Below are 27,407 nucleotides of genomic sequence, written 5' to 3'. Positions count from 1 at the left end.
AGCGCCAGGTTGGTCCCATCAATGGCCAAGACACAGAGACTATAAAACCCAGCTCCCGGAAGACATCTTATTATCTCATTTTTCCTTTGGAGAACCTGGCAGGCTACCAAAAGTATCCTGCCCGCACGGCAGAGTCTGGCAAACTTCCCGTGTCATATTCAATATGCCAAATACCGGTAACAATGATGGGTTTCATTCTCCTAACCCTGAAAGAGCCTTGAAATGGTTCTTTTAAAATCTCAGGGCTAGGAAGAAGGAGACGTTACTGGTGCCTGCTCAAGGCAATCAACGAACAACAGGATGATCGTGATCATGATCGTAATCGTGATTATTATTAACTTTTTATTGAGTCACCATAAGATACAGAGTTACAAAGGTGATCATGGTCAGGTTTCAGTCATAGAAACTGTCAGTCAGTCAGGTTTCAGTCATGGTCAGGTTTTCAGTCCCAGCACCCATCCCTCCACCAGTGCACATTGCCCACCACTAATGTACCCAGCTTCCCTCCTGCCACCATCCCACCAGCCTGTCTCTATGGCAGACACTTTTCTTCTATCTCTCTTTGTGTGTCTATCTGTCTGTCTCTCTGTCTCTGTCTCTCTCTGTCTCTCTGTCTCTCTGTCTCTCTCTCTCTCTCTCTCTTTCTCCCTCCCTCCCTCTTTCTCTCTCCCCTTTGGGGCATTATGGCTTGCAGTACTGGTTATGCAATATATAATCATGTTTGATCCTTTTCCTATTTTCAGCATTCAGCTCTTCTCCAGAGTGATAATTTCCCACCATCTTTGTCATGGTGGCCCCTTCTCTATCCCAACTGTCTTCTCCTACAGCGTTTGAGGTAGACACGGAAGCAATTTTGCCACTTCTCATCTTCCTTCCGTCCAGTCCACATTCTGCCCCTCCTCCAGCACACCTTGGCACAAGTGCAGGTAGGATCCTGTCTTTGAGTGCCCCCCCTCACTCTCCCTTGGCACCTGCCAGGCAGCTGGGCACTCACACACCAGCACCTTCGGTGGGAAGGCAGTTCTCAAGTCCTATTTGTTTGTCTTGGCTGCGTGCGATGGCTTCCCTGGCTCATGACCTTTCTAAGGTGGAGCTTCAGAAGGAGACAGGACCCAGATTTGTCCACCCGGATTGGGCCTCGGCTGTGCAGAGGTGAGCACTCCTGAACCTCTGAGATTCTTGGACAGAGCGACGCTAAAAGAAATGCAGTGACGGAGCCAGAGAAAATAGTACAGCCGGTTAGGGGCTTGTCTGTGACCCCGCACATGGCCTGACCCAGGTTTGATCCCCTGAGCACTACCAGCAGTAATTCCTGAGTGCAGAGCCAAGAATAACCCCTGAACATTGCCAGGTGTGGCCAAAAAAACCAACAAAACAACACAAGAAATGTATTGACTGGAAGTAAGTGAAAATGAGGTGACATTATTCCCATCAAAATGCAGTGATTCTGGGTCGACAAAATTTCTCGGTGCACCAGCTTAGTTGTTCTTGGTTACAAATAACAAGCGACTTTGTTAAAAGTAATTCTAATAGATCAGGTTTTTAGATAACATAACTAGAAATGTCAGAGGGAGATCAGGAATGGGTTGGTTAGGTGCTGACTCTCTCAGCCTTCCTCTTGGTCCCTACAAGGGTTTACTTTGTCTTCAATTTGATTTTTTTTTTTCTGGTGGAAAAATGACTGCCACTTCCAGGCATAAAAAGTGCATTTCTTGGGGCCAGAGTGATAGTACAGTGGGTAGGGTGTTTGCCTTACATGCATGCAGCCCACCCGGGTTCAATCTCCGGCCTCCCATAGGGTCCCCCAAGCACTGCCAGGAGTAATTCCTGAGTGCAGAATCAGGAGTAACCTGTGAGCATCGCTGGGTTAAAAAAAAAAAAGACATTTCCCACCATCCGGAGCACAACCTATACCTTTCCTTCCCCACTTTTGTTTTGTACAAAATTCCTGTGCACTGCTTGGATTACTCCCCAGTGAACCAGTTGCTGTGGCCCAGAGATTAGCATCGCCTTATCTGGTCCTCACCTCTGGAACAGAGTGGGGAAACTCCCTCATCATCTGGATGTAGGGAGATGCTGCAGCCACCCCCCCACCCCCCACCCCCACCCAGTGAACTCTCCATCCCCAAACTAGTATATCTTCTTGCAACAATCTTCAAAGACTATAAGCGCATGGAAAGCGTCTCCTCTGAGACCTGAGACGTTTGTGTGGCTGCCACAGGAGTGGGTGTGTTTTCCCCGCCCGAGGGCCCCTGCCCACAGAGTCCCATTGTTGGCAGTTGGAAAACACACAGCCAGCCCTTCCCTTCCAGGAAGGGAAGCAGCTTTCAGAATTAGTCACGCTGTCAACATCCCACACAACAACCCCATTGAATCCAAAGGGCAGAGTGAGAGCTATTCTTATCTCCGTTGTACAGATGGAGAAACTGAGGCCTGAGGAGGAGGGAGCCTTGTTTGCCTGAAGTCACACAGTGGAGCTAGGATTCGAACCTGGGCTTGCTTCTCTTGCATGAGCCCCTAAGGGAACCCAACAGACTTATGGAGCTTGGGGTCAGGGCTTGGTTTGTGACAGAGTCTGAACCATAGTAACTCCTAGCAGAGTTTGCTCCTTTCTTTAATTGAGTATTTCCTGAGCACCTACTATGTGCCAGGAGGGGAGGAGCACAGACTTCTCCTTCTGGAGCTGCCATCCTGGAAGGAAGGTGCAGAACCTCCAGGTGCGAAATTGCCCCGATGTCTGGGAGGGATGGGACTGGGGTTGGAATAACCGGGGCAGCGGGAGGGGGCTCCTGCAGGGGCGGGGGGTGGAGAGAGGGGCATTTCCAGGTGGAGGATGTGGTTTGGAAGCGGCTGGCCTGGGTGACTGGTTTAGAAGGGGACGTGCCAGGCCAGCAGTGCCGGTGCAGCCCTGGCACCTGTTTTGCGAGTTGCAATGTGGGCAGGAGGGACTCCTGAGGAGGAAGAGGTGAGGGGTGAGCAAAGCCCTGGGGGAGCTGGGAAGAGTGCACGGGTGGGAGGGGGCATGCAGAGGGGACCCCCAGAGGAGTGCCCAGAGGTCTGAGTCAGGAGGGTAGAGGGATGGGTGGGGACAAGGATGGAGGAAGGGGTGGCAGGGTCTGTGGGGACAGAGGGCACCTGCTGGTGCTGAGGCTGTGAGCTGGAGAGAGGAGGATCTCAGGGACCGTCTCGGAGTCCCCCAAAGTCCTGGTCTGACTCAGGGGCTCACAGGCTCTGAGGGCGGGCGGGAGAGGTGAGGGTTGGGTGGGTGTGATGTGGTCAGCTCTGGAAATGCTCTCAGAAGGGGGCTGGGAGGAGGGGTCTCCATTCCCAGGATCTCCATGTGGACCTTAGAATTTCAATTCTGACCCTTCTCATTGTGACGCTTGTGGAGGTAGCACCCCTGAGGGTCCCCAAGTCCTCCCCACACCCCCACCCACCCCCTCCACATGCTCTGCTCTGTCTTAGCTGAACCCAGAGACCCTTAGCGTGGAGGGAAAGAAAGGGGTCGTGCCAGCTGCAGGAGGCACAGGAGGAAAGGGACCAGCGCCGCGAGCCAGGGAGCAGCCAGCAACGGCTGCTGGTCGGCGCCTCCCCGGCCTGCCTGCCAGGCTCTTAGAACTGCAGACTCATGCCCCTGCCATAGCCGCCAGGCCAGGCTGGAGTCTGCCAGTCCTGCACCACTATGCCCCTCCCCCAGTCCCCCCCCCCCCCCGGGAGTGAGACACCAACACCCCAGCAAGGGTGGAGCAGAGCTGGGCACCTTGGGGCCAGGGACCGTGAACCCATCCACGAGGAAGGAAAGGAGGATGGGACGTGCAAGAAAACATGGGCTTTTAATAGGTGCCTCACCCAAGTGCTCGGGGGCGGGGGCCGCCCCATCCCTCCTGGCGACCCTCCCCCCACCCCCACCAGCACGCATACCTGACGGTGAGAACACTGGCTTTTACATAAGAACACGTGCTGTGTGGACTTCCACATAGATTGTCTTTATATGCACATCTGTGTGTGAACGTTCCATAAATACACAATTTCCTCGGTTCTGACTGAACTCATCAGCCCATCCTGAATGTACTTCTTCCCCATTCTTTTTTTTTTTTTCTGTAGTTATCTTGTGCTTGGTTATTTTGTGTTGACTGGCGTTTAGAAATTTCTTCTAAGCTTTCCCCAACTTTCAGTGCCATTTGTTTTTACAGAAAAGTTATGTAAATGGTATGGAGAACTTTCTCGGGGCTACCCCAGTTCTTTGATTTGTTTTGTTTGGGGATATTGCTGGTGGCATTTAGGGAACCACATGGGGTGCCGGGTATCTAACTGGGGTCCAAGCACCTTCACCCCTGTATTATCTCCCTGACCTTTCTTAACCTTTCCCTGCTGGCTTGATCTCTCTGCTGCCCTACAGTTAGCCTTGTAAGAGCTCTGACCTCCCAGGAAGCCACTCTTCCTGCGGGTCTGTGGAGACTCTCCACTAGCTGCCCCTGAAGGTCAAGCTCATCCGTCCTGGTGCCCTTGCCCCTGACGTTTGGCCCAAGGAGGATGCAGCCCCAGGATCCTCCTGCAAAAAACCGCGTTCTTCCCTCCCTGCCATGGGCTCCTTCAGGGAAGAGGGGTGGGGTCTGACTGTCTGCGAGGGTCAGTGATCACAGTGCCCTGCGGAGGGCAAGGGTCTGCCTCTCCTTCCACCCCCATAAAGCCTCACGCCAAGGCACTGGGGTTCACCGCCCAACAACGCCCCGTGGGCCAGGCCCTGTCTTCCAAGCTACGCTGGAAATGCAGCTTGAGGTGGGAAACGGGCCGGGTTTAAACGCTCTGTCTCTTCATCTCAGCTTCACTTCAGAACCAAAGGGGACATGCTCGACAGTTGGGTTTGTACCGGGGCTGAGAATCTCCTCTTAGGGCCTCGAGCCGGCTGGGAGAAAGCTTGACCCCCCCTCTCCCCACCTGACCTCTCCTGCTGCCCACTCGGCCCTCAGCTAGTCCAGGCCAGTCCCCAGACCTGGTCCTCTGGGCCCAGCCATCCCCTTCAGGTGGCACTGCCCACACCACCCCACACACACTGCTGACCCTTTCAGGCCTCAGGACCTGGCCTTGTCTTCCTCGGCAGAAGCATCCAGGGCTTGGCTCTAGTTCTGTCGGAGACCTCAGGTTCCAGCCCCGCGGCACCTCTGAGCCCCAAATTCTTGGGAGGAGCTGACACGATGATGAGGGGGGCAGTGGGAAGTAATTTCCAACAGCAGAGAGAATTTTCTAGAACGTGCTCTGAAGAGCGTGGTCACGGGGGAAAGAAGGGGTGAAGGGCGGGGTGTGACTGTCAGCAGGGAGGTCTGAGAGAGCCACAGAGTAGGGCCCTGGGAGCCAGGCCGTGAAGAAGGCAGGCTGGGTGCTGCCTGTGCAGGAAAGACTCCCCAAGGCAAATAGCCACACCACGGGTGCAAGACAGTGGGCCAGGAGGTGAGGGAGAGGGAGGCCCAGGGTGGAGCAGAATGACAGCGGACACTCTGTTTGGTCTTATGTTGGGGCCACACCCAGAGGCACTTGGGGGCTCTGCCAAGCTCTTTGCTCAGGGACTCAGTCCTGGTGGTGCTTGGGGGACCATGGGCTGCTTGGGATGTTCAAACCAGAGTTGGCTGCACTCACTCAAGGCAAGGGCCTTAACCCCGAAACTCTCTCTCTGACCCGTTATGTGAAAATGATTTTTATTTATTTTTTGATGGTGGATCACTTTTTTTTTTAATTCGGAGGCCCTACCCAGCAGTGCTCAGGAGTGACCCTTGGTGCTGCTCAGAGGGATCCTACGTGGTGCCAGGGATTCAAACCAGGGTTGGTGGGACACAAAACAAGTGCTTTACCCCTGTACTAACACTCCAGCCAGGCAATGAGTCACTCTCCAAGGGCTTAAACACCCCGCCAGCCTGCCCAGGCCCTGAGAGGGGGGATCCCAGCGGGGTTTCCAGGCCTTCTCCGACCTGGGACACACTTCATTTGCTCCACACTGTCATGAAGTCATGACAGTGAGGACACATGAGAGATGGGAGTTCTCTTCAGAAGAATCAACGTTCCCATCCCTCCTTGTGGGTGGCAACATCAGAGCAGCACAGCAGGCAGATGGGGGTTGGGGGCTGGGACCCCCTCAGTCTCCCTTTGTGGTATGTCCCAGCATTCCTAGGAACCAGGCAGACAGCGACAACAATGTGCCAAAGGGGCCCATCACCCAGCGTGGCAGGAGAGGGGGAGGGCTGCTGCCAGCTCCCCGACTCACCTCACTTTCAGTTCTGCGCCCCTGGGTGCCCCGGGGGACCGTGAGGAGCAGCAACTCTCAGCTGTCAGCCCCTCAGGCCCACCACAGGCCTCTGGAGGGGCCAGTGTCGGGAGCCTGTGGAAACAGTGGACAGACCGGCCCCTGGACAGCAGAGCCAAAGCTGTCAGTGGTGCCTGAGTGTCCCGGGACACTCTCCATGTCCTGAAGACTGTGCGGCGATGCTCAGAGAGCAACCCGTGAGTTTGCCTTTCCTCACCATGAGATCCCCAGGACTCTTCAGGGACAAAGGATTTCAAGCGTGAAACATAAGGGGGGCAATGCAAGGGACGCATTGTCTTTATCAAATAAAGAATCCATGGCCCCGAGAGATAGTACTGGGGGTATGGCGCTTGTTGGATCCCCGGCACCCCATATGGTTCCCCAAGCCCCACCAGGAGTGACCCCGAACACAGAGCTAGGAATAAGCCCTGAGCACTGCTGGGTGTGGCCCCCTCCCCAAAACGAATCTTGTGACATACTTTATTTGTCACTGTCACTGTCACTGTCCTCCCATTGTTCATCGATTTGCTTGCGCTGGCCCAGTAACGTCTCCATTGGAGACTTTGTTGTTACTGTGTTTGGCATATTGAATATATCACGGGGAGCTTGCCAGGCTCTGCCGTGCGGGCGAGATACTCTCGGTAGCTTGCCGGGCTCTCCGTGAGGGGCGGAGGAATCGAACTCGGGTCGGCCATGTTGGCTGCGTGCAAGGCAAACGCCCTACCGCTGTGCTATCGCTCCAGCCCCATACTTTATTTATTGACCACAATACATACATATGGAAATATAACACAATGTATAAGTTAATATAAGTAGCTAAGTTATGGAGTAAATTAATGATACATCTGCATCTTTAAAAATACCTATGTGTTAGTGAGCACACTTTACATCTGACTAAAGTCAAACTTGGCCTGGGAGAGTCACCCAAAAGAGCCGCACCCACCCCGGAGAGGAGGTGAGGTAGACCCCCTGCCCCCACAGAGGTCCCCCAGGCCCCTGTCCCACAGAGAGGTCTGGACCCCTGATGGCCTCTCCTGCTCACCACACCGTTGTTCAGGTGCTTTCTCTCCAGCTTCCGGCATCCGTACCCACGTGCCCTCCATTGCACCCCCCACGTGCCCTCCATTGCCTGCTCCCCGTCCAGCATCCAGCCAGAAGTAGCCCCCGAGCATGGAGCTGGGTATGGCCCTAAAAGAAAAAATCCCCAAAGAGTCTGCGCTGCTCGGTATAGCCAATTCCACAGAATGATTTGAGTTTCTGACAGCAGCTGAAAATGCAGCAGCACTGGTGGAGAGCTTATTTCTTAATCTTTGGATTAACTATATTCATCAAGGTAGGATATTTTCAGGATAGAAAATGAGAGAGGGGGGCCAGAGCGATAGCACAGCGGGTAGGGTGTTTGCCTTGCACACGACTGACCTGGATTCAATTCCCGGCATCCCATATGGTTCCCTGAGCACCACCAGGAGTAATTCCTGAGTGAAGAGTCAGGAGTAATTCCTGAGCATCGGTGGATGTGACTCAAAAAGCAGAAGCAGAAAAAAAAAAGAGAGAGAGAGATTGCCAGAGAGACAGGAGAGGGGTTAAGACTCTTGCCTTGCACAATGCAGAGCCCAGTTTGATCCCTGGAAACACACGGGGTCTCCTGAGCACCAGCAGGAGTGATCCCTGAGAGCAGAATCTAGAGTAAGCCCTGAGCACTGCTGGGTGAGACCCAAAATCCAGAGAAGGAGAGGAGAGAGGGGAGGGTGGTAGGGAGAGAGAGAAAGAGAGGGAAAGAGAAAGAGAGAGAGAGGGAGGGAAGGGAGAGGAGGGGAGAGAAAGAGGAGAGAAGAGAGAGAAGAGGGGTGTATGGTGACAAATGAGCCCCTGTCCTCCTGAAAGTGCCCTTGGGAAGCCAACACGGGGCCAGTCCCCAGGCTCCCACTCCTGGTGAGGCCGTGCACACACATTCCTACCCTCGCTTCTCTCTGTCTTGCTCGTTTCCTATAGCGAGGCCCCTGGCAGAAGCTTTCTGCCCACCGCGTGGATCCGTTGCAGGGTTCGGATTCTTCGGCTCATGGAAGTACTGTCCATCCCAGCTCCCGCCCAACTCGCTGTGGTCAGCGGGGCGAGGTGTCCCCAGAGGTGAGAGCAGGCTTCTCCCCAGGGCTCCAGTGGACCAGGGGACTGATGTGTGGAGGCCAGTGGGCTTCCGGAGGCTCGGGACACCACTGCCTTGGAGAGCGAAGACCTCTGGGCTTTGGGGCAGCCCCAGCTGTCACCTCTCCCTTGGAGAAAGCTGTCACATGAAAAGTGCATGGTGGCCCAGAGTCCAGCGTCTCCGTGTTTGTCCCGAGTCATCTTTTCCTCAGCACGTGAGACCCTGTCCTCTCTCCTGGACACCGGTGTCCCCTCGTCCATTCACTGGCCCAAGAGTACACAGACTTGGGGCTGGAGAGTCAGCAGGTCGGGCATTTGCCTTGCACACAGCCACCCCAGCTTCGATCCCCGGCATCCCATGAAGCCTTCCAAGCACGAATGCAGACAGGAGCGTCCTTGAGTACTGCCCAAACCAGCACCACCACCACCAACAACAACAATGACAACAACAACCGCTAAACCCAGCCCCTCAGCCTGTCCCAGGCACTCTAGAACTTCTAACCATGGAATCCCTCCACACACATATGGTCCAATTGGGTCTTTTGGTTCTTACTGTAGCTTGATCCACCCACCACAGAGACCCCAGAGAAGCACCCCCCACGTGCCCTCCATTTGCCCCTTTGACCCCTAGTGGCAGACTCAGTCCGGTGAAGGTCAGAACAAACCCTCTTCCTGGACACATGGCTTCCTCTCCGATGCATGTAATTCCTGGACCACGCACCAGGGGGCGACACCACCCCATTCCCAAGACCACCAAAGGGGCTTCCCAAGGGCTTGGCTCTCTGGAAGTCTGGGCTAGAGATGCTACCTGCCTAGAAAGGGAGGCTCCCAAGACCCCCGGGGCTGGACAGCCACCATCCTCTCCTCCCCAGGCCTCTCCTTCCGCTGTTTCTGTGTTCCCCTCCTCATCCTGAGTGCCGCACCATTGCGAGGAGGGAGGCGGTGTTGTCTCAGTCTGGGGCCTAGATGAAGAGTGGCCCCCGGGGCCGCATAGAGAAGCACGTCTCCGGGCCAACATAGGGGTTCCCTGTGCGGCCCTGCTATGAAATGGGGGTCCTTTCTCCCTGCTCCCTGCTGGCCGCCCAGCAGAGCCTGGACCCCTCGAACCTCCTGGCCCCGTCCAAGTGAAACCCTGGCCCTCTCCTGCATCCTGCACCCCCTACGGTGTTGGGGGTCGCCTGGAGAGCAGCTGGTGGCCCGCGCACAGCCACCTCTTTCTGGCCCTGCCCCTCCCCGTGACCCCAATCCTCCGCCAGCCGCTCAAAGGCGCCTTGTTCTGCATCCAGCCCCCAGACAAAAGTCCCTCTGTCTAAAACGGCGGAATTGGGGGGAGGGGGCACCCCAAGGGGAACCATGTGGGGGCCTGCACAGACCCCGGCCGGAAGGAATGTCATGAGGAGGAGGGGCAGGGGGAGGGGAGGACGGAGGTTTGCACGGGGCCTTATCCTTACTGGGGGTGGGGGCCACCCCCCCACATGCCCAGGGCAGGGCCAGGAGCTCCGACTCTCTAGGGTCCATGGTGTTGGGCTAAGGTTCAGCACCACCACCAGGATCCCAACTTTTGGCCTGAGGGGGGGGTGCTTCCAGCAGATCCTGAGGAGCATGTCCTCCACAGCCCCTGGTCCCGAAGGGCCCGAAGGGCCCGAGTCACTGAAATCCGTGTCCTGTCCCCAGCTCAGATACAGTTGGGACGTGGAGGCACAGGCCTGCCCCACAAGAGGGAACTCTTTCCCTCACGAGAGAACCCGAGTTCCTACTTGTCCTGCTCCCCGCCGCTATTCACTTTACCTGTGCACCCCCTCCTCTTCTTCACTCCGTCTGTCCCCCTCCTCCCCCCAGCTTGGAAGTCCCCAGCAAGCTCCTGCCATGAGAGGCTGGGCTGAGGAGCTGTCTCTTTAAGAGCAGACCTGGCGAGGGAGCCCCCAGCTTCGGGAGGGAGGGAGACTTGCTCTCTACCTGCCCAGGTTTGCACAGGGCGTGGCCCTGCCGGATAAAGACAGGCCCCGGGCCCAGCAGCCCACTCGCTCTGGAACCTCCCGACAGCTCAGTGAGCCACACAGGTGAGTGGCTGGGACCCTCTCGTTGGGACCCTGAACTGTCCCTGCCTCTCTGCTGTGGATGTGAAAGGCTCTAGAACCCTCCACTCTAAAGCGGCGCCCCCTCCCCCGCTGGGTGAGTCACTGGGTGCCTGGTGAAAGGCAGGGCCGAGGAACAGGGTGTCTGCAGAGGCTGGCTACAGGGAGACCAGGGCTGTGGGAAGGACGTGGGGTTCCACCTAGGTCTGGGGGTTCACCATATGCAAAACGTGGGGTGTCAAAGGATTGGCCATATGTGGGTCCTGGGAGCCTCAAGGGAAGTGGGGCCGGAAGCTTCCAGGGGGGAAGCTGTGAAATGGGGAGTCAGGAGGCCGCAGGGGAGGCGGAGGCGGGCAGTGTGGGTAGGCCGGGGGCTGTGCTGGTACTCAGGGCCAGGAAGGAACGGGGCGGGGTGGCAGACTCTCCCCCCCCCCCCCCATCCCGGCTGTCCCCTTACCCAGGGGAGCAGGTAGGGGTGCAGCCAAGACCTGGCTGTGGAGACCTGGCTGTCAGTGCCTGGACAGAGGCTGCGGGGGGTGGGGGCGGGGGTGGAGGTGCAGCCCCAGGGACGGGGGGCCAGAGCCGCAGCACAGAGTGGGGAGCTCATCCTCAGCCGACTCCACTAGGAGCCACGATTCCCTCAGCGGCCAGGCTGGGGGCTGAGGACAGGCGAGAGCTGCTCCTCTGGGTGGGGGGTCCCGTGCCTCTGCCATCCTGCCTACACCTCCTCATTCGGACTGTGGGATCCCTCTGCCCCGGGGCCCGGCCCTGCCCAGTGGCAGCCCGCTCTGGCTGTGGGGACTGACTGGGTGGTGGCCCCCAGCATACGAGCCCAGCATGCGGCCTCCGAAGGGAGGATCTGGGGGCCCAGGGAGGCGAGGGGGATCTGTGAGAATGTGTAAGGAACAAAGCTGGGGTGTGGATCCCATGGAAGACAGGAGAAACAGACCAGGCACGCTCCCGGCTGCTGGCAGGAGGGATGCAGAGGAGGAGGGGGCATGGATTCTGTTAGCCGTGAGATAAACCGGGGTGCAGCAGATGGCCTTCGGCCCAGGTGGGGGTGACTCAAGGAAGTAGTGTCCAGCACGGTGGGGGCGGGTGTGCCCGCTCTCACTATCGGGGCTGGGAGAGGACGTGGTGGCACGGACGGAGGCTGGAGCAGGCGGAGGACGGAGGTTCTCCATGGAGTCGGCGGTCGCGGGCAGGAGTGTGGCATGGCTCGGGGTATGGGGAGGAGATGCCCCAACAGCTGGCGCCAGACCCTCGTTCCTCCTCTCCCAGGTCTGACCACCCCGGCCGGCCCTGGAGGAGGGTGGAGGCCTGGGGCTAAGCCCGGGTCAGCTATGCCTAGGCAGGTCTTGGCAGAGCGGGCAGGCCAGGAGCTGCTGAGGGGAGACACTCCCAGACTCCCAGACCTCCTGCCACCTGGCTCCCAGCACCCCTTTTCAAAACACCCCGAGGCTCCGAGAGGCCTGAGTTAGGAGCAGACATGGCAAATCCTGGCGCCGACCTGGCTTGCTGGCAAGGTGACCCCGGGCCCCTGCATTGGCCTCTCAGAGCCTCAGTGTCCCCATCTGTAAGAGGTGGTGTCCTGGAGCTGGAACAATAGCACAGTGGGTAGGGCGTTTGCCTTGCATGTCGCCGACCCGGGTTCGATTCCCAGCATCCCATATGGTCCCCTGAACACCGCCAGGAGTAATTCCTGATGCATGAGCCAGGAGTAACCCCTGTGCATCGCTGGGTGTGACCCAAAAACCAAAAAAAAAAGAGGGGGTGTTCTCCTGGGGCTGCCAGGGAGATCTACTGGATGCCCATGGGGAGTGACCAGTCAATCTCTCAGCATCCCTTCCCCATGCTTCTTCCATCTGCCCCTTTCTTCTCCTGCCCTGGGGCGGGCCGTGTCCTGGGTGGTGTGGGAGTGGGAGGGACCTGGGAACTGAGGCCTCCCCTTCCTCCAGGCCCTGCTCCAACATGCAAGAGGTCGCTCTGCCCCTGCTGGTGCTCCTGGTGGGTGAGTGTTGCCCCAGACCACCCCGTGCCTGCAGCCCCCCTCGCTGAGTGGTAGCACCCAAACCGGGCAGGGTTCCTCTTGCTCCCTAATTGCTGCCTCCTCCTGGGGTGGTGAGTACCTAAGTGTAGGCAGTGTCACCCTGGCTGTTCCGGGACACACTTAACAGTGGTCACATGCGGTTACACATCTTGATGTCCTCAATGACATCAAGGAGAAGGTCGGGTCTTGAACTACCCTCCTACCCCCCAGGGAAATGAGGGTGATTAGGAAGCAAGTTATGCACCCCCTGTGCTCAGTTTCCCCACCTGTCAATCGAAGACAATAGCTCTGGTCCGGGTAGAGTAGTTATGAGGGTTAAACTAATGGATCTGGATCTGCAAAGCTTTTTAGAACAGAGCCCGGTGCCGAGTAAGCGGGCTATGCGTGGGCTTGACGTTTAATTAAAAATTATTAATCTCCCTCGAACCGGGAAAGAACAGAGCTAAAGCGCCCCCAGCTGAGACAGCCCCGGCTTCCAGCCAGGCTTTAATCCTCATCTCTCTGGTGGATTAAATCCCTCATCAATTCTTCTCGAGGCCGGGATTCCTTCCACGAGGCATAGACTCAAAGCACGGGGGTGCAGCGCGCAGGTGAGGTGGGGTGGGGTGTGGCTGCAGCAAGCCACAAGCGGGAACATCCGTCTTCTTGGGCACCCCTGTGCCATGGGAAATGCCAACGGCTCCTCCGCCAGTCTGGATCTGCCAGGTCCCTAGACACAATGGGACTCAGTTCACCCAAACTGAAACCACCTCCAAGTGTCACAATGCTGGCGGGGCTCCAAGTTGTGGGGCTGAGCGGGTGTGCGTAGAGGCAGCGAGGCTGGGTGCCCCGGTCGGAAGGAATGAGGAGCAATATTAGGGGCCCTCGGGAGTCCCCGAGATTACATACCCCTGTCTGCCATCTGGCTCAGGTGCCCCAATCCTCTTTCTCCCCCACCCTCCCCACCAGGCCTTCCTGCCTTGAACGCCAACGATCCTGAAGGTAAGTTGAGCCGGGTGCCCCTGCACCCCTCCCGTTCCCTAGCCCTGCCTCCCAGCTGTTGTCCCATCTGACTCACATCCTTCTTTCTTTCCTCTGTTTGCAGATAAAAACAGTCCTTTCTACTACGGTGAGAACTGCACCCCCCATCCTTTGCGTGTCTCTATGCCCCCATGTGCCATTTTGTGCCTGGGCTCCAAGCAGGGCAGGATGAGACAGGAAGGGGCTAGATGAGGGCTCTCGCCAGGCAAGGCAGTGAGTCAAATCATCGAGTCCCACGCCCATCAGGCACAAGGGAAGCCAGTAAGGGCACATTGGCAGAAGCCCTGTTGACAAGGTTCAGGCCATCATCTGCTGGAGAAGGCTCCCCTGGGGGCAGGAGCTTTTTGGGCCCAAATCCTCCTGCCACACGTCTGCCCCTGCTCTCCCCGCCTTCCCGGCCGCCCTGCTTCAGGACCTGAGGGTCCTTGCACCTTTCGATTCCCCTGCCATCCTCACTCCTCCTCTCCATTCCCCTCCCACTTCAGGCCCTTCCCAAATCCCCCCACCCCCACTCCATCCCCTGACTCTCTGCCCCGGGACCCTTGCTCTCCACCAGCCCTGTTAAGTCTTACACAGACTAGAAAGCTCAGAGACACGGGGGGGGGGGCGGGGGGGGGGGCGGGTAGGGGGTTGGGGGATGCTCCTAACCCCGAAACCCCAACGCTGGAGGGCACAGGCTGGTACTGAGGGCCTCTGGCTTTCTCCTAGACTGGCACAGCCTCCGGGTCGGCGGGCTCATCTGCGCAGGGGTCCTGTGCGCCGTGGGCATTATCGTCCTCCTGAGTGAGTGGAGGGGCAGGTGGGGTGCGGCGGGGTGGGGCGGTGGGTCGCACCTCTGACCTTTCCCCTCTCCTCCCTCAGGTGGGAAATGCAAATGCAGGTTCAACCAGAAGCACAGGTGCGAGGGGATGGGCAAGGGGGTCCCAGCTACATGGAAGGGAGGGCGGGGGGCAGGGATATTCAGTCACTGGGAGTCCCAGGTTCACTCCAGAGCTGATTGGTCTCAGAGCCCCAAATCCTGGAGTGCTCTGGTTCCCGGGAAGCTTCGGTCCTTTCAAGGATGGAGAACTAGTGGGGCAGCTTGCTGGGCAGGCTGAGAATCCTCTAGCCGGGAGAGGGGAGACGGAGCATCAGGCTCACTACCTCTGTTTTCCCAGCCACCGTCCAGGGGAAGCCCCGCCACTCATCACTCCAGGTAAGAGGGGGCAGAGTGGGCCCAAGGGGGGACACAGGGGGACACAGATGTGCAGTGCTATGGTGTGTGTGTACGTGTGTGTATGTGGAAGATGTGGCCCATGGTGTGTATGTAGTGGTGAGTGTGGTATATGCTATGTACGTGGTGAGTTTGCTGTGGGAGTGTGGTCTGTGTATGTGGTGTGTATGATGTATATGCGGTTCGTGTGTAGTGTGTACAAAGAATGTATGTGGTGTGTGGTGCATGTGTGGTGTGTGCGGGTGTGGTATGTGTGGAATATGTGTTTGATGTATATGTGGCATGTATATGGTACGTGTGTGTTATGTATGTGACATGTATGGCATATACATGGTGGCCGTGGAATGTATGTAGAGTGTGTGTGGTGTATATATGGTATGTGTCGCATGTGTGTGGTGTGTATGTGATGTGTATATGCTGTGTGTGGCATATGTGTGGTGTGGGGCATGTCTGTGCTGTGTATGTGTGGTGTGTATGTGCTCTGTGCTGTTTGTGGCATGTGTGGTGTATGGCACACATGTGATGTGTTGTGGTGTGTGTGAGCTGTGTCTGTGGTTTGCACGTGGCATGTATGTGGTGTGTATGCGGTGATGTGGGAAGTGCCTATGTGTGCAAACCCGTGCCCTGGAGAGACAGAGCTTGATCTAGTCTAACCAGCCGATCTCATCTCCTCCAGGCTCTGCTCATAACTGTTGAGAACCGAACAAGGGGCAGAGCACATAGCTCCTCCCTCTCCCCAAGCCCCAAGCTCGTGAGAAGCCCTGACCCCAGCACAGCCTCTCCCACCGCGCCTCTGACTGCCAAGCTGGGCCCTCAACACCTTGCATTTCTGGGAGTCTCTGTTTTACTTTGACCCTAAAACGGCCTGGCCTCCTTCCTGAAGAGTCTTAAGACTTCCTCTGTGTATGCTGGGCTGGGATTGGGGGGGTGAGGAGGCTGTGCTCCGGGGCTGCCACAGAAGCTGCCAGCTGGATCTCCATTGGGACTCCCCACCCCCCCGCCCCGCCTCGACTCTCATTACATGGTATGTATCGTGAGATCTTCCCTCAGCCTCCCTGATCACCATGGTCACCAGGAGGAACCACCAATGAATAAATTTAAAACTGTGTAAAAGGGCCAGAGCAATAGTACAGCGGGGAGGGCATTTGCCTTGCACGCGGCAGGCCCGGGTTCAATTTCCGGCTTCCCATATGGTCCCCTGAGTACCTCCAGGAGTAATTTCTGAGTGCAGCACCAGGAGTAACCCCTGAGCATTGCTGGGTGTTCCCTGAACATTGCTGGGTGTGACCCCAAAAGCAAACAAACAAAAATGAAAACTGTAACAGCCATGGCCACAAGGAAAATATGTCTTTGAGTGAACACTGTGAGCAGGTGGGTTGCTGGAACCCTGGGGCCGATTCAGGAAAAAAGGAAGGTGTAATCATTTCACCCTGACATGAGTGCCCAGATAGTTTGAATGTACAGTGACACCCTCCCGCTCACCCCATGACTCCGTTTTATTATAGAAGGTCCCTTCTAAAACTCAAATGTCCTGGTGTTGGGCCAGAGAAGTAGTTCCGCGGGCAGGGTGCTTGTCTTGCATACAGTAAACCTTGGTTGGATTTCCGGCACCATGGATGACACCCAGCCCTGCCAGGAGTGGTCCCCTGAGTGCTGAGCCAGGAATAAACCCTGAGCATGACTGGGTGTGGGCCCCCAAACAAAACAAAACAAAACAAAATTCCAAAAGTCCTAGTGGGACCTTTAAGTAAACAGACTTAGACTTCCTTGAAATTTTCCCAATATTCCATAAAGCCTCCCAAGTATTCTCATGAGTCACTCCATAAAATACCCGAAATTCTTCAAAATATCTCTGCGTGCAAGGACAAGACACCCCTCCCCGCCAAGAGACCCGCAAGAAATCTGTGTCCTGTCCCTGAATGATGCTTGTGCATGCCTGGAACAGCCCGTTCGGCACCCCATACTCCTGAGACCCCGCACCCCGCTGCCCCCACCCTCCACCTCCCAGTGATCCCACAGAAGTAGTGGGCGGCTCCTTTATTGAACTCAGACACTCTCAGCCGCGGCCCAGCCCTCCGTGGGCTCCTCACAACACATGCGCTTTTCTCGCCTCGTCCCTTGCACAATCGCCTCACACGGGAGGAAAGGAAGGGTCCCCCAGTCTGTGCAGCAAGCACACATGCGCACAAAGCATCCTCACGCGCTGGGAAACCGGCCCAGCCACTGGTGACGTCATGGGGCGGGCCCCGAAGGTGATTGGCCCGACTGATTGGAGCATGGAATTGTCTCTGCTCAGAATTTTCATTGCAAGCCAGAGGGGAAGGAGCTGGCCCGGGGGTGGTGGGACCAAGGTGGGGTGATGGGGTGAGAGATGGGGAGGAGGGGCAGAGAGGGGCGGAGGGAGTGTGGAGAGGGGAGACGGGAGCTTCTGTGCATCACACACCCCCCGTGACTTGTGCATCTGGGCACTGGACAGTGTCCCAGCCTGAGTCACCCTTGGTGGGGACATCTGCTCCAGCCAAGATGTTGCTTAAGACCGGAAGGGACGTTCTTGTCCGGGGCTTGTCCAGTGGCCAGTATCTCGCCCAACCACCTGTCACCGCTCGGGGTCAGGCGGCCGTTAAGGCGACAGCCAGAGACCCAGGCCTCCCTGCCAGCCCCGTGCCCTCAGTGCCCAGGGTCCCCACTGGTCTCAGGCGCTGAGATCTAACTCGTGGTGCTGGTAGATCTGGGTGGGGCCCTTGAAGCAAGCAGCAAAGAGGAAGCGTCTGCCCGCCACTGCAATGTGGGCGAACGCTCTGGGGGCCACCAAGGCCGGAGGCCCCAGCTCCTGCAGCGGTTCTAGGAGGCCCTTGTCGGGCTCCAGGCGGTAGATCCGGCTGAAGGCGAAGTCACTGCCCAGAATAGCTAGCTGGTCCCGGGCGATGAGCAGCGGCTGGAAGACGTGCGTGCCGCGGGAGCGGAGCTGCTGCAGTGGGCGGAACATAGAGCCATCCCAGCGCATGACCTGCAAAGTGGCCACCGGTCAGCTGGGGCCAGGCCTCCCTGGGCTCCAGGCCACCTGAGTGGCTTGGAAACTGCAGCCCCTAAGTCCCCAAAACACCGCAGATCTGTACCTCCGTGAACGTCACCTCCCACCAGCACATAAACTTGGAAGCTATTCTTGTTATTTTTTGTTTGGCTTGTGTTTTGGGCCACATCTGGCAGTGCTCAGGGGTTGCTCCCAGTTCTGCATGCAGGAATCCCCCCTGGCGGTGCTCAGGGAACCAGGTGGGATGTCAGGAATTGAACCCGGGGTTGGCTGCATGTAAAGCCCAGGCTCTCCTGCTGGAGTATTGCTCTGGCCAGGAGTTATTTTGACTCTCCTTTCTCCTCAGGTAGTCAGTGTGGCCTCGGGAAGTAAACCTTCACCCCCTCTCTGGCTCACCATGACAAACACACACACACACACACACACACACACACGCTGTGAACCTGAGTCAGTGATTTTTGGCTCAGAACGCCCAGCCCCCCCACATACACACATCTCCCGCAGGAAAGTGGGTATCAGAGCGGCAAGCAGGACCAGTGCTGGGGTTAGAGCCAGAATCTGGGAGCCAGTATCGGGAGACGGGGAGTTGGGGAGGGTCCCCCTTACACAGCGAGGCCAAAGTGCAAAGAGCGGCACATGAGGCAGCGTTCTGAGGCCAGTGTGCTGGCAGGGTCTGCGTGGAAAGGGGTTCCCGTGGGAGGCACAACTATCCCCGCGTGCCCGTCCCCACCTGGGTCCTAGCCTCACCATGGAGTCCCCAATGTAGCGCGTCAGGCACAGAAACACGTCCCCGGCCGCCTGGAAGTGGTGGGTGGCGTAGACGTCCTCGGCCTCAGGGATGTCGGTGCGCCTCTCGAAGTGGCCCCCTACCCACTGGAAGAGCACGGGGCGCTGCGAGGCTGAGGCCAGCAGCAGGTGTGGCCGGCCGTCCAGCTCCAGGGCCTCGGCGTCCGTGTCTCGGTGCCAGGCGTGCAGGCTCTGGCGCGGGTAGAAGCCGGGGCCCTCGCGGCACAGCAGCGTGGTGCTGCCCGCCTTGGATGCGTCGGCCACCACGAAGCAGGGCTGCCCGTCCAGCCACAGCAGCTCGGCGTCGTTGGGCCTCAGCAGCTGCCGTGGGGCCAGGGTCTGCGTGGCGGCCAGGCGCAGGCCGGGGCTGGGCCGTGCCCACAGCTGCGAGCCCCCCCACAGCCGGGCAGCCAGCACAAAGAGGCTGGGGCCCAGCACCAGGGGCTGGCAAGACACCACCGAGGGCGCTGAGGAGAGGCGGGACCACAGGGCAGGTCAGGTTCACGCACGAGGCAGACCGCACGAGGGGGGTCCCGGGGGGCCAGCAGTGGGGTCCGGGATGGGTCTGGTGCTCACCCGCCAGCTCCTCCTCAGGCCGGAAGCGCTGCAGGCTGTAGTCCCAGGCGAGGATCAGGCATCGTCCAGCGAAGGGCTGGGCCAGGACCATGTAGGGCTCCCCCTGGTAGGAGAAAGACTCCACATCCAGCGCTGACTCCCCAACAGTCTGGAACCAGGACAGTTCTGGTGGTGGGGGCGATAGGGGAGACTCAGGCAGGCCTGGGGCACCCCGGGCCGCCCCAACCCCCCCCACCTCCACTCTGAGCCTCAGTCTGCCAGTCTCTGAAAGGAGAGCCACTCTGCCGTTCACTCAGACACGCTGAACCCCGGCTTTACCACAGAAACCTCTCTTCCCTCCACATCATCCTCTCGGGGCCAGGAAGTCTCCCTCCCCGTCCAGCCAGCCCTGACGTGCGCCCTGGGCGGGGTACTGTCCCTGCAGGGGACTAAGGCTAAGCAGGAGTCAGTACCCTTCCCGCTTTCCACGCTGACCAAGCAGACTGGGCACAAAGGTCCCCAGCTCCAAGTCCAAGTCACATTACTACAGCCCCAGGTCCCGGCCTGCCGCCACCCGGAGTCAGGGGTGGCGTGTGCAGACTGTGTTCCAAAGAGGGGTCCACCATGCTCTGCCGGCTGGGCCCCAGTGGGTTCCTGACTTCCTCTCGCTTCCCTCCTTTCCAGAAATCTTCTTGCCTGGCTGCCCCGCACTTTCGGGAGATGGGGGGAAGCTACTAGAAGGCTGCTGAGCCCCAGGACACTTGTTTGACCATCTTTGCAGGTGGCAGAGTTGAAGCAGGAGCCCAACCACCAAGATTTCCCCTTGTCCCCTGCCCTCCCCCCGCCCCCCCAAAAAAGGTGAGCATTTGAGAAATGCCATCCAGGGGCTGGAACAATAGTACAGTGGGTAGGGCATTTGGGCGTTTGCCTTGCACGCGACCCAGGTTCGGTTCCCAGCATCCCATATGGTCCCCCATGTACCACCAGGAGTAATTCCTGAGTGCAGAGCCAGGAGGTAACCCCTGTGCACTGCCAGGTGTGACCCAAAAAGGAAAGAGAGAGAGAGAGAGAGAGAGAGAGAGAGAGAGAGAGAGAGAGAGAGAGAGAGAAATGCTATCCAGTCTTGTCTCTTCCCTGCTCAGACCCCACCCCAGCTCCCATCCTGAGCTCTCAGGTCTGGCCACCCCTACCTCACCTGTCCTTCCTTACACCCTCCACCTGCTCTGCACTGGTCTCCTCTGAGTGGCACGTCCTTGGGGCTACAGGATGCCCCCCCCCCCGAGTCCTTCAGCTGATTCCATCCAGTTCAGAAATGGGGAGCCTCTTCAGAGATATCTCCCCTGATGGGCAGGACCCAACCCAGCCTCCCCCATCCCTCCCTGTCTCTCCAGAACAACCACTACACCTTAGTCACTCGCCCAGGGCAGACTGGATCCCCGGGAATGATGGATAAAGAGGGTGTCCTCAGTTAAACGCCCTGTTCCAGGAGCCGGTGATGACAGCGATGATGGTGGTGACTATGCTCCAATGTTCTCCTGTCCAGGAGCCTGTCCAGTCCCTCTCTGACTCTGGGCTCCCCGCCCTTGTCCCCCTCTTTCTGGGCATCGCTGTCTGAGCCGTCATTCCCTGCTGTCCGCTGGACGGCAGGATCTGTGAGGGCGAGGTACCCGCCGCCCCAAACACTGTCTGCCTGCATGGCTCTATGCCCGCAGAGCACTGCCAAGACTGATGCACGAAGAAGCAAAATGCGGGCGGAAGCCTCAGCCGCCAGGGCCACAGCGAGTGTGAGTGTGGACAAGGCGTGGCCACATCACGGAATTCTCACACAAGCCTCTGTGACTGTTTATTGTGCTCATTTTACAGATGAGAAAACGGAGGCTCGGGGGAGGTGCTGCTGGCTCCGGTTCTCAGAGCCCAGAGGAGGCAGGTCGGTCAGGGTGCTGAGGGAGAAGCCTCTCAGCCCTGCTCTCCATTCTCCCCCACCCCGATCTCCCACCTTCTCCTGAGAACCCCGCATCCCTCCCCTCCCACCAGGAAAGCCCCCACCTGTGGCTCTGCACTTGAATATCTTGGGGTCCAGGTGGTGAAGCTGCATGTGGGCCAGGGCAGCTGGGTCAGCACAGGCCCCGGTGCCCACACTGGCATTCACGGTGGGCAGCCACTGCAGCAGCCAGAGGACACGGCAGTCACACTGGAATGGGTTCCCTCGGAGGTCCCTGGGACAAGAGGTCGGAGCCGCTGTGACAGGCGTCCCGGCCCCGAAGGCCACACTCTCCCTGCCGCCTCCCCAGGCCGGCAGCGCAGTGCCCCAGGGTGGGTGGAAAACGTGTGCGAACTTTGCAGCTGCACTCGCTGGGCGGAGCCGTAGTGGGCACAGGTCCCTTGCAAATATATCCAAGTTCTATCCCCCTCCCCCACCGGTCCCCCAGTAGAGCCTCACACGTGAGTCAGAGTCTCCAGGCCTCGGAACAGGAACCTGGGGAGGGTCTCGAGGTGGTTATTGGCCAGGCTCCTGGTGGAGGGAGAGGGGGCATCAGGCTCTGGGGGGGAGGGGGAGGAGGGTGCCTGTGGGGAGGGCTGAGATGGGCCAGGGCCTGGCCCTCCCGGTCACGCACAGGTGTGTGAGAGAGCGCAGTCCGCGAAGGGCGTTCTTAGAGATGGAGCCGATCTTATTGTCCTCGATGAAGCTGCAGAGAGAAAGGGGGAGTGAGGGGGCCCTGGCTTCCTGCGGAGGTCCCCTCGACATGAGGGACCTCACACCACAGGTGCCAGGGGCCCGCTAGATCTCTCCCCTTCCAACATCTGTCCAACCCCTGTGAAGATTCCCCAGAATCCTCTCCTGGCCAAGGTCCCCGTCTGAAGTCACAGGAGCCAAGAACGTGGCCCAGTGGCCAACTGTCACCCTCCTCCTGAGCGCCATGAGCGCCACTCGCAGCATCACCCATCCCCCCCCCACACACACACAGTCCCTCTAAGCAGTGTCCACTCTGGATCTGCACCATCACCAATGACATCAAAGCCCCAATCACCACCCACAGTATTCCCGCTGCCATCGCTCACCCTGCAACACGGACATGTGTCACCAACGAACAAGGCCCTCGTAGTGGACACCCCCTCCCCCCACCTCCGCTGGTATCACCAGCAGCGGCGCCAGCCCCAGCACGGCCCACGCTTTCCTCCTCATCCAGCCCCTGCCTCTACCCACAGCACCACCTGCACTGTCCCAGCCAAACCCCATCCTCACGACCCCGCCACGACCCCGACATTCACATCCTACCCGCATCCATCACCACCATCAACGCCAACCCTGCCATCAGCCACACCCACAACTCTGACATTATCACAGACAGAGACCGCCATTCCCACTGCGGACCAGGAGCACCAACTTGGGCTTTGTTATCCGTAATACTAACGGCACCGTCACCGTTGGGTCCTCTGTGAATTTAGGATCGTCATCCCAGTCCGTTGTTCTCAATATTGCCACTTCCCTCCCTGTGAGCATCAGCAGTGGGACTCCTGCCACCATGGTTCTCAGCACCTATGCCGGAGGCTGCTGGAGGCTCATCACCTAACTTGTTCAAAATCTTTCTGCCTCTGAGGTGCGAGCCATAGTACAGCGGGTGGGACATTGCCTTGCATGCTGCTGACCTGGGTTCGATGCCTGGTCCTCCATATGGTTCCCCCAAGTGATCTCTGAGTACAGAGCCAGGTTACTAAACCCTGATCACCAATGGGTGTGGCCCCCAAACCAAAACTAACATTCTTGTTCCCTTGCTCCCCACCCTGAGCTCTACAGGGCAGGGAAGGTTTGAGCACTCTGGGCTGTCCAGGCCCTTTGTGGGGGGGAGGGGTCAAAGTACGGCGAGGTGAAGTGAGCAGGCTGCCATCAGGAACCCAGACTCCGAGGGTTCTTGCCTCACCAGGAGAGAGTCTTGTCCGGTGCAACCAAGTCCCTCCCCGCGTACTCAGTGAAAGAGTTGGTTCCCTCTTTCTCCTCCCAGGACCCCCACTTCCTGCCCCGGGTCACCACCTCCCCCCCACCCCCCACCTCCGCCAGCTCCTGGCCTCACTCACAGGTACTGCAGGTGGGACAAGCCGGCAAATGCATCATCCTCGATCACAGAGAAGGAGTTGGACGTGAAGAGGCTGGCGAGGGAGTGACAATGAGACGCCTGCAGAGTCCCTGGCCCTGTCTGAGATGGGCACACCCCACCCCGCTGCCGATCCCAGGAGCATGTGCCCCGGGAGGGGGAGTGTGCACGTGGCGCGTGAACGGAGGGTCGCGCGCATGTGAATGGAGGGTCACGTGTGCATGAACAGGGGGGTCGCGTGCGCGTGCACAGGAGGGTCACGTGCGCAAGAATAGAAGGTCGCGTGCGCATAAACAGAGGGTCGTGCGCGTGAACGGAGGGTCCAGTGCACGTGCACAGGAGAGTCGCCTGCGCACCCCACCCTCCCTCCCTCTTTTCCCACGGCTCCACTCACAGCAGGTGCAGCGAGGGCAGCTTCAGGAAGCCCCCGGCCTTCAGCTGGGTGACTCCAGTCCTGACCAGCGAGCTGGGGACACACGCAGGGGTGGCTGGGAGCAAGCCACCAGAACCCACGCCAGAGCCACTCCTGTCTGGGAGGCCTTGGCTTGTCACCCCCACCCTGGGTGCATTTCCCCACACCCCAGGGGGCCCAGGCCTTTGCCCTCCTGGTGGTAAGGATCCTGGCATCCCTCAGCCCACCTGTGGGGGCGGGGGTCCCCGCCTCTCACTCCTTTTTGAATCCCAGGGCTCCCAGCATCCTTTGCTGCCCACCTCTCCAGCTGTGGCCGGCCCCTACCCCCAGTCCCAGGGCCCCCCTTCCCCCCCCACTTCCCCGCCCCCTTCCCCAGGCCCAGGGAGGGCCTGACACTCACAGTGACAGCAGAGTTGGGGAGAAGCTCTCTGGCAGGTCTGGGGACCCCTCGCACAGGGCACTGTCCTTGGAGCAGGAGCAGCTGGGAGGACACTTCCCCTTCGGGGGTCTCCAGGCGGTGGCCCCGGCCAGCAGCAGCAGCAGCAGCATGCCTGCCCCTCCCATGCCCCCTCACCCCCGGCGGAGGCACCCGCTTCGCTCTGCCCACCCAGCTCGGCAACCTGCTGCCGCTACATGGCCCATGCCAGGCGGCCCTCCATCCCGCCAGCTGGCACGCGCCCCCCGGGCTCTCGCCTCCTTGCCGGCTCCCTTTCAGCCTGTCCTTCCGCTCGGGGCGCTCGGCTTGTGTCTCGCTCCCTGTCTCGCCGTCTCTGGTCTCTCTCTCCCGTCTCTCTCCGTCTCTTTGTCTGTCTCGGTCTGTTTCTCGGGTTCCCGGGGCTGCCAGCCTCGCTTTCTGAGTGTGCCCCTCTGCCTGCGTCTCCCTCTGTTCTGGTGTCTTTATTTCTTGCCTCCCTACCCCCCTCCCCAGCTCCTTGTCAGTTTCTTCCCCTCCTCCCACGCCCCTTTTCCCCGGAGGTTTGGGAAAGGGGCTCACTGGGCACCGGCTGGGCCCAGTGACACAGGGGTCAGAGGCCATATAGGGAGAGTGTCCTGGGCAGAGGCATGGAGGGCCACAGGGGAGGGGAGGGTCCGCCCCCCCGTCCCCCCCCCCCGTCCCCGTGGACCCCCCTCCCTCCATTCCCCACACCACCCCATTCACTGCTTCAGAGGAGGCTGTCACTAGGGTGGGGACCGGATGACTCTGCGGGCAGGAGGGGGGAGGGGAGGACAGACCACTGGAGGCTGGGGCCCATCTGGCCACTCCCCAGCCGGCCCCCTCCTCTGCCCCCAGGAGGGTGTGGTGGGCGCCAACTCAGACTTGGAGGGGGCCAGCTCAGATGCAGCTGCTCCCTCTGGTGGCGGGACTCCGCACGCCAGGCCTGCCCCGAACCCACACCCTTCCTCGACACCCCGGAAGTTAACCCTTTGTGAGCCTCCCATCCACTGGGGCTAGGGAGTCAACCCAAGAAATAATGACCATGGGGTGCCACTCCCTTCTTCCATGCTGGCTCTGCCCCCAGAGTGTCCTAGAATTGGCGCCGTCGATGAGCTCATCCTGACCTCACCCCAGCCCCTGCAGCCTGCGCTCTGCTGCGGCTGTTTTACAGATGGAGGGGCGCTGAGGGGAAAGGTCAAGTAATTTGAGGTCTAGGTTATGCAGCTGGGCAAAGGCAGGGCTCTGACTCCAGAGCCTCTCTCTGATTTTGCATTTTCTCACTGGAGATCTAAAGCCACGGATATTGATCATTTTCATTTGGACTAGGAGTTTGGCAATTTGGATGGATTCTGGCCATGAAATAAGATAAATCATACCCCCTCATCCCAGACATACATGCGCATGCGCGCGCGCACACACACACACACAGAGTGTTTGTTCCCCTGCCTGAAATAGTAGCATCAGGCACACTGAGCACTCCCTGTGGGTCAGCCTTTATGTGGCCCTGCTCAGTCCTCACAATAATCCCCTAAAGGGAACAGAATCACTGACCTCCACAAGCAGGAAAACTGAGGCATGGGAAGGTGCAGTGATTTGTTTCCTGGTTCCAGGCAGATCAGAACACAGTCACTGGTCTGTACTACTGCAGCAGAAGCCAGCCGGACACGTGGATGGGAGAACAAGAGGCTTCCCAGCCCTACATGGGCAGACAGGGTCCTGCGGAGCTGAGCTCCACGGCCTTCTGCTACCCCAACCCTCAGTTTCCCATAAGCCAAGTGGAGCCAGGGCAGCGCCACTTGCCAGGGCTGCAGGCTGCTCAGTGAGCCGATGGGGGCAACCTCCCCTGAGGTGCAGGCTCTTGTCCTGTCTTTGTCACGGAAGGGAACCCCAGCCTGGGGGACTGGCCAGTGTCAGACTGACCAACATCATTCACAGGAAAGTGACTGAGTCACTTGCTCTGCAGGTGCCTGGAGCTGTCCCATGAGGGAGGAAGCTGGGGACAGAGTAAAACAGGCCTGGGGGGCTGCTCCGTCAGCTCCCTCTGCCTCCCTTTGCCCCACTTCCTGGCACTGCATAAACACAGGGGTTATCATTAACTTGGGCCTGCTGGTGGCCCTGGGGTGCAGAGACTCTAGCGCAAACAGGCCTCCGGGAGCCTTTTGCAGGTGTCTGCATCCTTTGAGGCTACGGGCATGCTTGTGCGTGCATACACTCACGTGTGCGCCCATGAGCATACCTGCCTGTATCAATGCACGGGTGGGGTGTGTGCAAATGAGGGTGTTTTTCCCTGAGGGTGTGTCCGCTGCACTCCTCTCTGGTCCCTCAGAGCTGGCCCTGGGCTCTTGCCTCTGATGGTTGACATTTTCTGCCCCTGACCACCAGGGGGACCTGGGGCAACGGCCACTCCACTTCCCCCTTCCTCCCTCTGTTTTCCTGTCTCTAAAATGGAATTGATAAGACAAGCAGGGTCAGAGGCCCAGTCCAGTAGTCCCATGACCTAGTGATTTATCCTTTTTATAGGATGGGAACTGGGTGCTGAGAGGCTGCCCCAGATCACAACCGGCAAAGCCCACACCTGGTGCCAGGCTTCTGTGGCACTGGAGCCTCTGAACCAGGCCTGACCGTGAGGACAGCAATATGATGGCCTCTGGAGAGAAGGGGACACGGAGGTCATGGGAGGCCAGGGAGGAGAGGCTGGTGAGGGCCTGGGCCTGTGTGTCATGACTGGGTTCCTAGACATAGGGGTCTCTGCCGTGGCTGAATGGGGCTGTGTCCTGAGCGTTCAGCCTCAGTGTGTGCCCATAAACTCGAGCAGGGTCTGAGGGCGCCATGAGGCCTTCGTGTGTGGGTCTGTGTGTTTGTGCCTCTGAGTGGATTTCTGGGCGATTCAGGGATTTCATGTGCACATTCGTGAGTATGGGAGCACACCTCTTTGTGGCCGCCCGTAACGGTGGAAAGTCTCAGCGTCTCCATTAGTCATCTGAAGGGGTGGTTTGTCTCTGTTTTGCGATGGGCTGAGAGTGTTGGTTGCAGGGCCGGAGTGATAGTACAGCAGGCAGGACATTTGCCTTGCACGCAGCCAACTTGGGTTCGATCCCTGGCATTCCATAAGGTCCCTTGAGCCCTCATGACGATCCCTGAGTGCAGAGCCAGAAATAAGCCTTGAGTGCCACCGGGTGTGGCCCTAGAACAACAATAACAACAGAGAATGCTGGTTGCATCCCTCTTTGGGTCTCCTGAGACTTATATGTGCATCAGATGTGAGCTTGGGCCTGTCTCTACCTGGGTTTTCATGTATTCC

General features: G+C 58.7%; 2 protein-coding genes across 3 annotated transcripts; one reads left to right on the top strand and one right to left on the bottom strand.

Annotated features, from left to right (window-relative positions):
- Positions 1-12,483: 12,483 nt before the first annotated feature.
- Positions 12,484-15,579, top strand: FXYD3 (FXYD domain containing ion transport regulator 3). Its single transcript, XM_056136569.1, has 7 exons — positions 12,484-12,523; positions 13,511-13,543; positions 13,647-13,670; positions 14,291-14,365; positions 14,444-14,480; positions 14,740-14,777; positions 15,472-15,579. Exons 1-7 carry the CDS (start codon positions 12,484-12,486, stop codon positions 15,489-15,491), a joined length of 267 nt encoding a protein of 88 aa, XP_055992544.1. The 3' UTR covers positions 15,492-15,579.
- A 1,611-nt stretch (positions 15,580-17,190) lies between these two features.
- LGI4 (leucine rich repeat LGI family member 4) lies at positions 17,191-24,428 on the bottom strand. 2 transcript variants are annotated; one of them, XM_056136492.1, is made up of 9 exons: positions 24,071-24,428; positions 23,653-23,784; positions 23,242-23,313; positions 21,783-21,854; positions 21,608-21,679; positions 21,214-21,383; positions 19,189-19,353; positions 18,574-19,079; positions 17,191-17,802 (listed from the first exon to the last, which is right to left on the bottom strand). In XM_056136492.1, the coding sequence occupies exons 1-9, from the start codon at positions 24,232-24,234 to the stop codon at positions 17,488-17,490; spliced, it is 1,668 nt and encodes a 555-aa protein (XP_055992467.1). In that variant the 5' UTR covers positions 24,235-24,428; the 3' UTR covers positions 17,191-17,487. The 2 variants fall into 2 exon arrangements, with proteins under 2 accessions (XP_055992467.1, XP_055992468.1); XM_056136493.1 differs by having other exon boundaries at positions 23,653-23,724; positions 24,071-24,426.
- Between the last annotated feature and the right edge of the window lie 2,979 nt (positions 24,429-27,407).

This window comes from Sorex fumeus, unplaced genomic scaffold, assembly GCF_029834395.1.
Source record: "Sorex fumeus unplaced genomic scaffold, SorFum_2.1 ptg000122l, whole genome shotgun sequence".
Lineage (NCBI taxonomy): Eukaryota > Metazoa > Chordata > Mammalia > Eulipotyphla > Soricidae > Sorex > Sorex fumeus.
Note: the sequence above shows the minus strand (reverse complement) of the source record. Positions and strands in the feature narration are given on the sequence as shown.

Bases quoted from the DNA above. Each gene is read 5' to 3' on its own strand.
- FXYD3 (XM_056136569.1), top strand. From the start codon at position 12,484: ATGCAAGAGGTCGCTCTGCCCCTGCTGGTGCTCCTGGTGG. The intron at 13,671-14,290 runs GTGAGAACTGCA...GCTTTCTCCTAG, and splicing joins AAACAGTCCTTTCTACTACG to ACTGGCACAGCCTCCGGGTC. The intron at 14,366-14,443 runs GTGAGTGGAGGG...CTCCTCCCTCAG, and splicing joins GGGCATTATCGTCCTCCTGA to GTGGGAAATGCAAATGCAGG.
- LGI4 (XM_056136492.1), bottom strand. From the start codon at position 24,234: ATGGGAGGGGCAGGCATGCTGCTGCTGCTGCTGCTGGCCGGGGCCACC. The intron at 23,785-24,070 runs GTGAGTGTCAGG...CCTCCCAGACAG, and splicing joins TCCCCAACTCTGCTGTCACT to GAGTGGCTCTGGCGTGGGTT. The intron at 21,384-21,607 runs GTGAGGCTCTAC...CTCTTGTCCCAG, and splicing joins CTGGAGACTCTGACTCACGT to GGACCTCCGAGGGAACCCAT.